Below are 12,946 nucleotides of genomic sequence, written 5' to 3' on the forward strand. Positions count from 1 at the left end.
GGCGTCTGCAGCAGTAACTGTTCTAAAGCAGAAGCCTCAAACAAATGGCATCTTGCACGCGCGTTCGTCAGCACATTATTTGGGTTATTTACTTTGAATCTTTTTATAGACCGACACGCTGTTTACAAACAAGCCGGCGTTTGCCCACACCTGGTGTGGGCACTGCGCATGCGCAGAAACCAGGTTCGCGTGAACTGAAGCGTCTGCGCATGGGCAGTACCGTCAACAGCGCCACCGCAGCTGCGTGATGTCAGGGCCGCGTGTTGGTTTATACGGGGAAGGCGTGCAGGTGAGGCGGTACGAGCATGGAGTTTTTAGTCAGTGCACACAAAAAATTTACGGAACCGTAGCCATAAACAGCTTCACTGTTAAACAAATTAGTGTCGCCATGGGCCAGGAACGTAGATTGAAGAGCTTGGACGAGAATGAACGCTACACTGTACGCGCTTCGCTGTGACCGCACAACTGTACGCAATCCCCAGCATGGCCAGTGCCATGTTGGGGATCGCAGCTGCTGTGCCGCGACTCGGTTTTGAAGCGGAGCTTGGGAATTTCAGTACTTTGGGAACATTTAGTGGCTCTAGTCTTATCCTTGTCTTTTTTTGTCTTCTTGACTTGTCTTGGATTGGCTTCTTGTTTTGTCTTGGATTGACTTCTTGGCTTGTCTGATCTCTAGTTGTCTTCTTAAGGCTGGTTCGCGCACTTGCGACTTCTTAGAACCGTATGCCTTGAAACCTCTTAAAATCTCTTGCGACAAGAGAACACACTGGCGCCACCTACCGAAGAGCCGTGGAACACTTGACGGTCTCATATATTTTATTTTGTTTCGCGCATCATTCTTTCTTTTTTTTGGCTCCAAATCTTTTGTCCATGTTATAAACGACCATTTTTTTCATAGGTAATGCACGCATTTGACTTTGCAAATACAAAAAAACATGCGCTCAGTGAAATGCAGTTCCAGAGTCACTGCATAGATGACACCAGCGTGTTATCTCGTCATAAGAGATTTTAAGAGGTTTTGAGGCTCTCGGTTCTAAAAAGCCGCAAGTGTGTAAATGGGTTTTTAACATGTTTTCGACTGGCTTGTCTGGGATTGGCTTGCCTCAAAGCTGACACCGCCCTGTTTTTCCTGACAGGTGAAGGCAAAGCAGGTGGCGCTGGAGGAGCAGCACGTGCAGCTGAAGACATGGGTGTCCCAAGTTGACCGTGCCCTCCAGGCCGGCGACCCCGGGCTGGTGCCAGAGTCACTCCTTCGCGACGACCAGTTTCTCGCCGGACTTCCAGAACCGGAGTACCAGCAGCTGTCCAACACGGTCAGTCATGGAGAGCAAAATGTGAGAAGTCTAGAGGCCCGTTTTTGGCCACCCATTGGTGATTTTCATTGCGTGTCTCTTTTAACCTACTCGATCACGGCTTCGTCTTTAGACGGCCAGGCAGTGTTAATATCCGATTCCCTCGAGAGAGAGAGAGAGGAAGAGTTTCTAGCCGCTAGGTGCAGTCGATTTTGCTGAAGTCTCCAATAAGCAGTTCTAGATTTTCCTAAACTCAGTGCCCCCATGCATTGTTCAGATAGGTACAGTTACCTGATTGTTTCTGCATTATGTTTGACTGGGTCCTAGCCCACTGTCGCTTATTAGCATGTGAGCATTTCTTTTATTTATTCCAGGTTCTCAGAAGATCCATGGATAGATGGATGAATGCCCATCCATCTATCCATGGACCTTCCAAAGCACTTTTTCACCCTTGGACAAGGCGCTTAGAAAGCATTTGTCCGAGGGTTCTTGCCAGCTACAGGTAACACTCGTAACCTGCCCTCGATGAAGAGTTAAGGCCCGTTCACACTCTTGCGACCGAGTACGACTGAGAGAGACGAGCTCTTACAACTTCTTCAATGTTTCTAGAATGAGGGAACACACTGACATTGTGGCGCCATCTATGCGGTGACCCTAGAACTGCATTTCACAAAAGCGAACGTTTTGCGGGATTTCCGAGGTCAAATGTGCGTAATACCCATAGAAAGGCTCGTTTATAACATTGACAAAAGTTTTTCGAGCCAAAAAAGAAAGGATATTGCGCGAGAAATAAAAAAAAATATGCCGGACCGCCGAGTTTACACTGCTTCCCAATAGATGGCACCAGTGTGTTCTCTGGTTTAAGAAGTTTTAAGGAACCCAGGTTTAAGAGGTCGCAAGCAGGCGCAAGAGTGTGAACGGGCCTTTATGCTATGCAGCAGGAGACTTCTAGTTGTGTGGTCTATCTTCATTCTGAGTTAGGTCTTTTTGCCAAACTCGGTTGCATGACGGATAAAAGATCAGTATGAAGGCATCCAATGTAACAAGTATGAAGGTTGCAGTTCCATCGGTAAAGTAAATACATACTTTGATTAATGAAGTTGTGAATCATTAGTGCTTCCATTTTAAGGAGCAGAGCCACCTTTGTCCTCTCGTTTCATTGCTGTAGGTGACAACTTATCTGATTGTCTGGCAAATGGCGGAAGCTTTGGGGAGTTTTAGCGAGTCTGGTTAAATCTCAGAATGAGGCATTGTTGGTGTGGGCAAACATTAGTGCATTTTGGGAAACTGTTGGAGAATCCCAGCGATGCCAAATTGAAGCAACTCGTAGGGGACTCGCTAAGGATTTTGTGAGCCACCTTAGGTTGAGAGGCTTGTTTTATACACGTGGAATGTTGTTGGTACGTCTGTTTTAGTGGATTTGGGTAATTATTGGAGAACCCCAGCAGTTGCAGGAAATGCTAGGAAGCCTTTTGCGGGCCTGCGGAGGTTTTAGAATGTCTCGTAGGATTTTTAGCACAATCTCGCGCAGCCGAGGCAATTGTTAGAAAATTTTGGAAAGCTGATTGAAGATGTCGGTCCTTTTCTTTGTTCCCTCGTGTGGCCTCACGTGATCCCAGCAGCCTATGCTAACTGACCCATAGCAAGCTGGGTTATGCCCAAACAAGCGTTGTTGTTTGTTTTATGCGTGAGTTCCAGGGGTGTCTAGTTTATGAAGTGCATAGCATCTGCAGGGCCAGCTCCTGGCACTTTTGTGTCCACGGGATGTAGCCTCGAGGGTGACATCATGAGTGCGGTGGTCGTCATGGATGATGTCACGTGACACTGGTATGTCATAGTATCACGTGACGTAACACTACGAACTATAGTATAGTTGCATGGTAATCCAACGTTGTGAGTCGTGAGACATGACCCACCCTGGCGTCGAATAACATGACCTTACGGAGGGCCTATAAATGATTTTCAGTGCTTTTGGAATAGATCAGAGATGTCCAGTTTTTTTTTTCTTCATGCTTTTGTCTAATCTTTGTTTATATTTTAGGTGCCTGACTTTTCTATTTATTTATCCTTCAGCCCAATCTTTTTTGTTCTTGTTTCTTCAGTCTTTGCATTTGTTTGTTTTTGCTCAAAGAATTTTGTTAATTTGTATTGTTTTACTTTTTTTTTTTTTCATTCTATTTTATTTTTGGGAGTGACTTTTTTTATTTATCGTTAAATTCAATCTCTTGTCTTTTAGTCTTTGCGTGCATCTTTTTTTCTTTTCTAAGAAATTGTGTTTACTTGTGTTGTTCTGCTTTATTTTTTGTTTGGCAGGATGGAAGCAGCCACTCTAGCTTTGTCAGTGTTCCCGAGGAAGAAATCAAGGTGATTGATTGATTGATTAGCTGGTGACACACCCATTGCCTTCCTTCAGACCACCTCGTGTTTTGGCAGCCTTCCCTTGGCTCATCACATTTTAAGATGAGGCAAAAACAACATATGTCCTGATTTTTGTTTTGTTTCCGGTTTTTTCAATGTTAGTCTATGGATTGATTTGTTCTTAGTAACTACTCTATGGCTATGGTAACTAAATTTAGAAAGGCACTAAAAAAGTAAGATTGTGGTGGATTCACTTATGAGATGGCACAGATTGTCTGTTTAATTAAAAGAAAGAGCTTTGAGTGATGCAGGAAATAGTGTTAATATAAATGTCTATTTTCAAAAGGCGGCTAGCGATTTTGTGTTAAAATTACTCCTATGTATTTGAGCCTCTTCTTTGTGAGCCTTTAAATTGAGGCCAACATTGTTACAATTGTGGTGCCTGTAAGGCAGTTTGGAATGGCATCAATAGTTATGCTCAACGCTATTACACGAAGCTTTGACCATCTCTCTACCTTGAACCATCTGCAAATAAGCTGATACGTAGGAGTAATGGACTTTGTAAGAAGTGCCATCTGACAATTTATTCAGAAACTACAGCTGGGCGAAATGGATTGAACACACTTTAAACTGACCACACAAATCGGTTTCTTACCTTACTGCACCGGAATTTTTTTTTTTTTTTGTTTGGCGGGTTTTTTTTGTTTAGGGGGCAGAGATAAAGGCGTGAAGCCTGACAGAGTCTCTGCCCCCCAACAGTTCAACGGTAAACAGTACAATGAATATAATCAGCAAAAGGTATACTCAGTAAAAATTAAAAAAAGCACAATGAAACAGGTACTTTAACATTCAACATTGTGAATTTTAAAATAAAATAAAACGGCACAATCAGAAAACCAGCAAAAACATGTTACACAACAATCTTGATTTGAAGCGTATAACAATTGTAACGTCGTATGACACAGAAGAATGATATCACTAATATAAACATTAAAAAAAAAAATTGCACAAAAAAAGTGAGAAGGACACAGCATAAAATAGGACTGATGGCAAAAAGTGATAACAGGCGCCCTAGCTCTGCGTAGATAGAGAAGATGATAAGAAGCGACAGTTAAAAAGCAATATGACTATGCGTACGGAGACCAAGCCATACAAAACAGCATGTGGCAGTATTGTAGCACATGTTGGCACACATGATGCGGCACTTGACATTTGGACACATGCTGCTGTGCATTACGTGATACATTACATTAGGACTTGTGCTGTAACAACACATGATGATATGACACATCTGGCACATAACATGACACTTGGTGCATCATTTTTTTTTGCAGGACGATCCTTTCAAGAGTAAGGACCCCTTCAGTGACATGAATGGCTTCATGGGAGATCCTTTCGCTGGGGAAGACCCTTTCAAAGCTGGTACGATATCAATCTTGGTCATTACTCGCAGAACATGCGTAATGCCAGTGTATTTTTGTCTACGGTCGTGCACGCAGTTATATCTGCCTCACTCGTATAGCCTCTCAGCCCAGTTTTCGGGTTAATTTTTACAACGAAGCTGTTAAAGGCTAGTTCCCCAGTTTTGTGTCCGTCACTACCGTAATATCCCGAGTCATCGCCCATCCCCGAGCCATCGCCCACCCCATTTTTTGGGCCAATATCGATTTCCGAAAAAACACCGAGTCATCGCCCACCCCTTCAAATACCCCAGCGCGGACTCTGCGATCCGCGAACACTCATCCTACCCGAATGACGCGGCCGCGGACCTTACAGTTGGAGGACGTCCGTGACAAAGTAAAACGAAGGAGGGAAAGACACTTCTTTTTGTTTACGTATTTCCACCGTGAGCGACCCCAAAGTGGTCGTGTATCCGCGCGAAAAGAAAACGACGGAGATAACAAAATAAGAGTTTGTTAACGTAACCGCGGAGTGTTAGGTCAAAGTCTGTCTCCGCCGAAGTAAGGTCACCGCGAACCCGCTCCTTCTTCCCGCCCATCGCGACCGCGGTTGTGCAATATTTTAGGCAAAGCCAAAGCGTAAATAAAGCTTTGCTGGAACGTCTTACACAGACGTTTGCAGAGCGTCCCAACCGTGCATTGATAGCCCGCCGTGCACGGACGCACGTATGTACGCACCAAACAAGAAAGTTGCGCAAGAGCTTGCAATTGACAAGGCGCCCGACTTGGCCCGACGCCAAAGTATTTGCCAACGCGACCGCCGGCTTTCCCGCTTTCCCAGCATTGCTCTTGGTCGCTTCTTTGGTCCGCTCGCTCGCTCGCTCGCTGGGCCTGGTCGGTTTTTCTATTTTCTTGTAGACTTTTCTTTCTTTTCTTTTTTTTTTTTTTTACTAACTAGGAGAACATAATGGTGACATTCTTTCACGGAACAAACGTTCGTGCTATATGCAGATCGGCGGTGTTTCTAGCGCGTATGCAAGCAACGGACTTCGCTATTGTAAAATATTCTTTCGTGAGCATTTTTTTTCTATAAAACAATGAAACTAAATCGAGTTTTGAGTTTGATGTATCTCTTGTGCATCGGCGCTAGATACGCAGAGAAAAATAGGCGGTTTTTTCCGCTTTTTTTCAAGTGTTTGTGCTCACCCACCGAGACATGGCCCACCCCACTTTTTTAACGAATTTCAGGCGGTTGGGGGGTGGGCGATGACTCGGGATATTACGGTAAATAAATGTTGACACAAAACTCGGGACAGCTACCACCATCTATGAGCGACGGCGCCAACCAGACAACTGGCTTGCCGGTTGTTTGGTTGCTGCCGTCGCTCATAGATGGCGGTAACCTTTCCAGCCTTTCCACTCTGGTTTTCACCAGAGTGGAAAGGCTGAGTTTCTCTAGACGTTGTCCCAGAAGTCATCCTCGAGGTCTTCCTTAAGGTCGTCCTTGAGGTTGTCCGAGAGGTTTTCCTCGAAGTCGTCCTAGAAGTCATTTTTGAGGTCATCCTAGACGTCGTCCTCGAGGTTGTCCTAGAAATCGTCCTTGTGGTCGCCCTAGACGTCGTCCTCAAGGTCGTCCTAAAAGTTGCCTTGAGGGCGTCCTAAACGTCATCCCTGAGGTCGTCCCAGACATTGTCCTAGACAACGTCCCTGAGGTTGCCTAGGCGTCGTCCTCAACGTCTTCCTTGAGGTCGTCCTAGATGTCCTCCTAAACGTCGTCCTCTGGGCGACATCCTCGAGGTCGTCCCACCATAGCACAACTTCGCTGGTTTTCCTTCTTCACCAGAGTCGAAAGGCTGAAAGATTTTTCGGTTATGTTTTTTTCAGTCTTTTCAGAAACTGGGGAGAATGCTTCACTTAAAGACAGGGATGGTCGAGGGGTTTCAGGAGTCTGAGGAACTGACGAGGGCACTTGGGGAACCCCTGTGTTTGCAGGAACCAAAAACTTAGAGTAATGACACTTCACTCAGGGATGGATCGATGGATGGACGTTAAAGGCTGTACCCTTTATAACGGGCGGTATCTTGCACCAGCTACCCTAAAAACAAAAGCATGCGATTCCTCCCCCTACCCTATTAAGCCAACATCCTTCCTCCGCATATTTGTAGCTGTCACCAGGCAGTGTGGGATGTTGCCAGGCAATCTTTTAAGGGATTGGGGGAAAAAAAAATTAAAAACGCGCTTTCCCTATTTTTTTGTAGCTGCCTAGTACCATCGTGGCCAGACAGCCTTTTCCGACTTGCCTGGCAGAAAATGCAGTAATTACTTTCTCCGCTCTCGCTGAAACAGTTTACAACGGAGGGAAACAATGTCTAACCTGCTGTGCACCACTCATAAAAGCCGTATTCCAGAATAGTAATCTCTGCAAAAGAGACCAGTGCAGCGCCCATTAACCAAGTTTTCCGATGGGCCGAGAAACTGGGAGAGGCATTTCGTGGCCACGCCTACTTTCGTTAGACTTCGCTCCATATATAAAAAATAAGGGTGCCAACACCTGCCCATTCTAACCTTCTTCGAGCCAATATTCTGAGCACAGCTTTCTAGTGACTCCAGTTGGTGGCAAACCCAAACGACCGGTCTTTGCGCTCTTCACAGCTGACCCTTTCAAGAGCGGTGCGGTCGACGATCCCTTTGCCGGGGACCCTTTCAAGAGCGCCTTCGGCTCCGAACCGAAGGTGAGTCTATTTGGAGGGTGTCAAACGAGGGTGTGGTGCACAAAGGGTGCCAGGTAAGTCGTTCGGGTTAAGAATAGCAAGACAAGCTGGGAAGGAGGAAACCAGCAGTCGTGGCAAGTTTTGGGCGAGGGGCTTGTCCTGCTTTTCTGAACCTGCAGCATGCCACGGCAATTTCTGTTCCTGGTAAAAGAAATGGCGCGTAAGGCATGGACCAAAATGGGAATACAAACAGACCCGCTGTTTCTATTTGTACCTCAAAGGAAAGCAGGAACGTGGTCAAACGTCGTTGCGACGAACCCTATGGGGCTGACTAGAAAGTTTGTTGTGTGAGGCAGTTCGTCCACAAGCTTAGCGCGACGAATTGGACATGTGAAACCAGTCTGCTGCATGCCGATACCTCTGCATTATAATCGGGTGCTGATGGTGCAAATGTTTTAAGAAACAGTGGCACCAAGGCTAGTCCAATAACCTCATAAACTTGGGAGTCATACATTTCGCAACATCAGTTTCTTATGTTACAAAAATTAATCTCCGTTGGCACCATTAGTATTTGCCGACAGATTTTTCGGACAGCAGAATTTCGGACAATCACTATCATTTGGAGAATTTTATGGAACCCACTCGCCCCGTAGAGAATGTATAATGGTAACATAAAGTCTGGACAACATAATCCTCATCGCTCAATTTTCTTTGCCTTTTAGCGGCCACTGCAAGCCGAACTGCCGCCATTCTTGTTTGTTTGGGTTGGGCCCGTAGCCTCAAGACCGCGTTCTGCACATTTTCTATGCCAGGAGGTGCTGTCCATGCAATACAGTAACTGGATTAAGGCTCTAATCGGATTTTTTGCCTCTTCTCGCCGCAATCGAGGTTGATTGGCTTGGCGCTTTTGTTTTGTGCTGGTCACGGAGGGATCGTGGTCATCTAAACGTCCGGGTGCTGTCCGCTGCCATTCTGCGCGTGCCTTCTGCCATCGTCTCGTAGTGTCGAATGGTGCCGAATGCATCTTCAACTTCATTGTCTGCGTCAAAGGCTAGCCTCGGCTCTGACTTTTGTGCTATGCCTCTGGGAAGCCCGTCGAATCCGCGGAGGGATAGTGGCTGTTTAAATGTCCGAACCGCTTCAATGTCTGCCGCTGTTCTTAGTTCAAAATTTTGTCTGTGGACAACTTGACCGACGCTGTCTTGACGTTCGAGAAGTTCACGGACATGGACAGTGCTGGTTACTAATGTGAAAGCATTAGCCGTCCCATGGAGCGAGCTGACGTCATCAGCCGCGCCAAACGGCAGATAAATTTCCGAACCGTGATCTTAGGCATCCCAGCTTTGAAGCCACGCAGAAAGCCACACAAAACGGCAGTGACGTGAAGCCGCTGCGCGTCAGTTTCAATTAGCGCTACTGCATGGCGGTGCTGCATGTCCGCGAGGCAGCGGCTCCACCGCTCCACACACCCAAGGTCAGCGCAGCGAGCAGAGCGCGCACGCTCGACCGTCGACGCGAGTACGCCGCAGACGAAATAAGGGAGCGGAGGAATGGCATGCATGCTTTCGCATTCACAACTCATAAGAAGTGCTTAGGTGTACCTCGAGCCTTTTGTGCGGCAGTCCAACGTGGACCACTGAAGTGTAAAACAACTCGATCGCAAAGAGGCGAAACATTGTCCAGCAAAAATCATAGAAAAAATCGTAAAGGTGCAGGCGAGCTGGTGAATATTAACCATGTTGAATTAACCTCAGACGGGGGTGGATAAGAAACATCAAAACGTAGAAGGGATAGAAAATAGACAGGACGATGTCTCAAACTCAGCTAACTCATTTACTTAGTCTACCTCCTTATATAGTCTCAACCTCAAGGTCATCTTCAGCAACACAAAAGGACGAAGTCTATACAGTTCAAGCGCCACAGTCTCCATCACACAATGCAAAAACGTTAACAACCTTTACAGGTCGACGCGATAAGGCAACATCCATCCACCTTCAAACTTGAACAAAATGATATCTTTCTTTCTTATTCTAAGCACAGTTAATACTTCTGAATCATAACACGCCCTCTCCACAAAAAAAAGAAAAAAAAATTGGCACGGTACTTGCCAATTTTGTGCGAGGCAGTTTGGAGTAGACGCGGTCTTTAGTTCAGATTTTAGGCTAAGTAAACTGATGCCATTTCAAACAGGTGTGAGCGAGTGCAAAAAGGCTCATCGTGAAAAATCGGTATGTTGCGAGACCGGTGTTGTGTATGAAATACCATTGGAGTGTGAATCTAAGTATGTAGGACAGACGTTACGCAGCATCAATGATAGATTAAACGAACATAAGAGAAATGTGAAGAACCATGCACAAAACTCGGAAATCGCAAAACATATTCATGAATGTAACAACTGCATGGCACTCTGGTCGGAGACGGAAATAATACACGAAGAGAGGAACGATGTAAAGAGAGTAGTAAGGGAGACCGTGCGGATAAAGTCTCCAGGCAACTGCATAAGTCAGGCTTCACTACAGCTTGGAAGCAATTCGAAAATTTTTCTAAAAACCTAGTAATCTTTTTTTTTTTTTTGAGTTTTGAGTTGTTTGAAGTGTGACCATGCTTGTGATCTTACAAAAAACTGTAAAACGTTTTGTTTCGTTTGGTTTTTCTAAGTGTGTTGGCCCAACTACCATGCCAATTTTTATTTTCTTTCTTTTTTTTTTAATGTGGAGAGGGCATGTTATGATTCAGAAGTATGAACTGTGCTTAGAATAAGAAAGGAAGATATCCTTTTGTTCAAGTTTGGAGGTTGATGGATATTGGGCCTTATCGCGTCGACCTGTAAGGTTGTCAACGTTCTTGCTTTGTGTGATGAAGGCTGTGGCGCTTGAACTGTATAGACTTTGTCCTTTTGTGTTGGGGGAGATGACCTTGAGATTCAGACTATACAAGTTTGAGACGTCGTCCTGTCTACTTTTTGTCCCTTCTACGTTTTGATGTTTCTTCTCTACCCCAGGCTCAGGTTAATTCAACATGGTTAATTGTCCAGCAAGCTATCGACCTGATTCTCCAGACACTTAGTATGTAAATTGCCTATACAGATCTTTTTTGGCTGAATTCACTTTTTCGGACTGCTCGTTTATTCGGACTTCCGCGTGATCCCGGTCAGATTTGAATAATCGGTCGCCGACATATTTGTTGATTGCTTGTCTCTGGTAGTATTCAGAGTGTGTTGTGGATGTCTCAAAATGTGCGTTCTGAATTCAAGAAGAAAAAGCCAGGTCCATGTCCAAAAGCTCCACATAATCTAGGTTTTAAAATAAATTCTCAGAGAATTTAGAAAATATAAGAGTATTTTTGCAGTATGTTTAATCTCAATTATTTCACGCACTGAATGTGTGCTCTCGTTTATATTGCGAGTTCTTATTGAATCGTTCTATAGGTTTTCATTGTACCATTGACAGGAAGGAGACTACTTTGCTGCCGGTTTTGAAGCAGCCTCATCTACTGGTGAGTATGGGAGGTGCTTCGCTTTTTCGTGTTCACCATTTCTTTTTCGTTATTGTCACGGTTTTGCTCTATACGCACATAATGAACTTTGAGTGGGATAATGAATTACTGTAGTCACTGACAGGGGGAGAGGGGCCAAGAGGAGCTTCAGTTGTCCCGCCTCCTGCTGGGCCTTCTCACTCTGTCACACCCTGCCTTTCTCACTCTGTCACTGAGTATAGTTAATGTGACAACCTGTTGCCTGCTGTTGATTAATGTGGGATAAACCATCCTTGTCCGGCAAATTCTAGATGCTTTTGAGTCTTTTCTGTTGTTTTGTCCTGCTGCCCATTATGTTGCGCCCGCTTTTGTTGCGCGCCTTCCTACGTGCAAGTTCTTGCGTGTTTACCCGATTTATTTCATTTCCAGTTGCTGTCAAGGATCCCTTTGATCCATTTGGCCTTGGCAAGCCTGCGACGGAGGAGACCAACGTACGTTATGGGTGCACCAATGGCACATCCGTCTTGTTACGACAAATCTGTGCAGTAATAGTTTTATACGGCACAAACAAAACATTCTAACATATAGGCATACTACGGCGTTGGGTATCGTCAGCTTCACGCCAACCACATGCCCAAACAGTTTTGGGGCATCTGGTTACCATACATGCGATTCGTGCTACAGATCAGAACTTCCTTGGAAGGCTGTCTGAACAAGTGCTTTTTCATTTATTGAGGCCCATTCGCACGGTGGCATTTGACTTGAAATGTTCTTTGGCTAGTTGTTCAGCATTTTGTGAAGCATGATAAGCATGGCCGTGAACCTCGATGATGATTGGTTAATTCTCTGTTAACCAATCACCGAGCTTCGTCACGTGACCAGAAGGGTGGGCGAGGAGGATCTCGACCACCCGTGCGCACTGAGGGAGAGGAGCTTGAGAGTGTGGAAGGGCTCCGGGAGATCGCCAGGTTCATCAACCCGATTGGCGCCATCCTCGTTTTATTCTAGGATCAACTATCAAGTGAGCACTTGGTACGCAATAAACTGTCCGACGAAGAGCGCCATGAGAGTATCGCTAAACGTTTGTGATGCTAGAACATTTCACGTACGCAACACAGTTCCCTAGCAATCTTTTTATGTCGGATTATGATATGACCACGACTCAACGAGACATCCATGGTTTGTAGGTCGCGAGCCAACCTGCTCCTTGAATCGGTTGCCAATCTTTGTACAAAGCACAGATGTACTGGTTGTTTCCCGTCGTAACTTGACGCGAGTTCTCGAAACCTAGTCAAGGGGTACCGCACGAATAGGCCTTTATCTATAAGGTGTCGTGCGAGTGTGCTTTCAATTGGTGGCGGGAGAGTGTGCGGGAGGTGAGAGAGAAGAGAACAAACATGTGCTCTAGATGAAATGGGGAGATGCAAAATAGCAGGCGATGCAAACCTTGCGTTTCACTCCCGCCAGAGCCGTAGCTTTGGCGGGGCTTCCTCTCGGAAACATTATGCACGACGAGGTTTGCGCCGCAGGCACCAAATGTGTGCCAAGTTCCTCCATGCAGCGTCACTGCGAAGCAATGCACAGTTTGTCTTGCGTTCTCACCGCCTCTTCCACGATAGCGCGGGAAGGAGGCAAATTCTTTTAGTTGTTTTCGGTAGGCCGGGTGCCAATTGACATTCGAGTATAGGTATTATAGTCGCCGACAAAGCGA

General features: G+C 45.7%; 1 protein-coding gene across 4 annotated transcripts in view; it reads left to right on the top strand.

The window, feature by feature from the left end:
• LOC8025616 (epidermal growth factor receptor substrate 15-like 1) overlaps positions 1 to 12,946 on the top strand; it is an 82,568-nt gene that overhangs the window by 64,291 nt on the left and 5,331 nt on the right. For all 4 annotated transcript variants that reach the window (XM_040215342.3, XM_040215343.3, XM_040502755.2 and 1 more), the window contains 6 exons: positions 1,137 to 1,313; positions 3,606 to 3,656; positions 4,985 to 5,072; positions 7,703 to 7,782; positions 11,211 to 11,256; positions 11,665 to 11,726. In XM_040215342.3, coding sequence (XP_040071276.1) covers positions 1,137 to 1,313; positions 3,606 to 3,656; positions 4,985 to 5,072; positions 7,703 to 7,782; positions 11,211 to 11,256; positions 11,665 to 11,726 — 504 coding nt within the window. The remainder of the gene's footprint in view (positions 1 to 1,136; positions 1,314 to 3,605; positions 3,657 to 4,984; positions 5,073 to 7,702; positions 7,783 to 11,210; positions 11,257 to 11,664; positions 11,727 to 12,946) is intronic.

The sequence above is a fragment of the Ixodes scapularis genome, unplaced genomic scaffold, assembly GCF_016920785.2.
Source record: "Ixodes scapularis isolate PalLabHiFi unplaced genomic scaffold, ASM1692078v2 PGA_scaffold12__126_contigs__length_90152505, whole genome shotgun sequence".
NCBI classification, from domain to species: Eukaryota; Metazoa; Arthropoda; class Arachnida; order Ixodida; family Ixodidae; genus Ixodes; species Ixodes scapularis.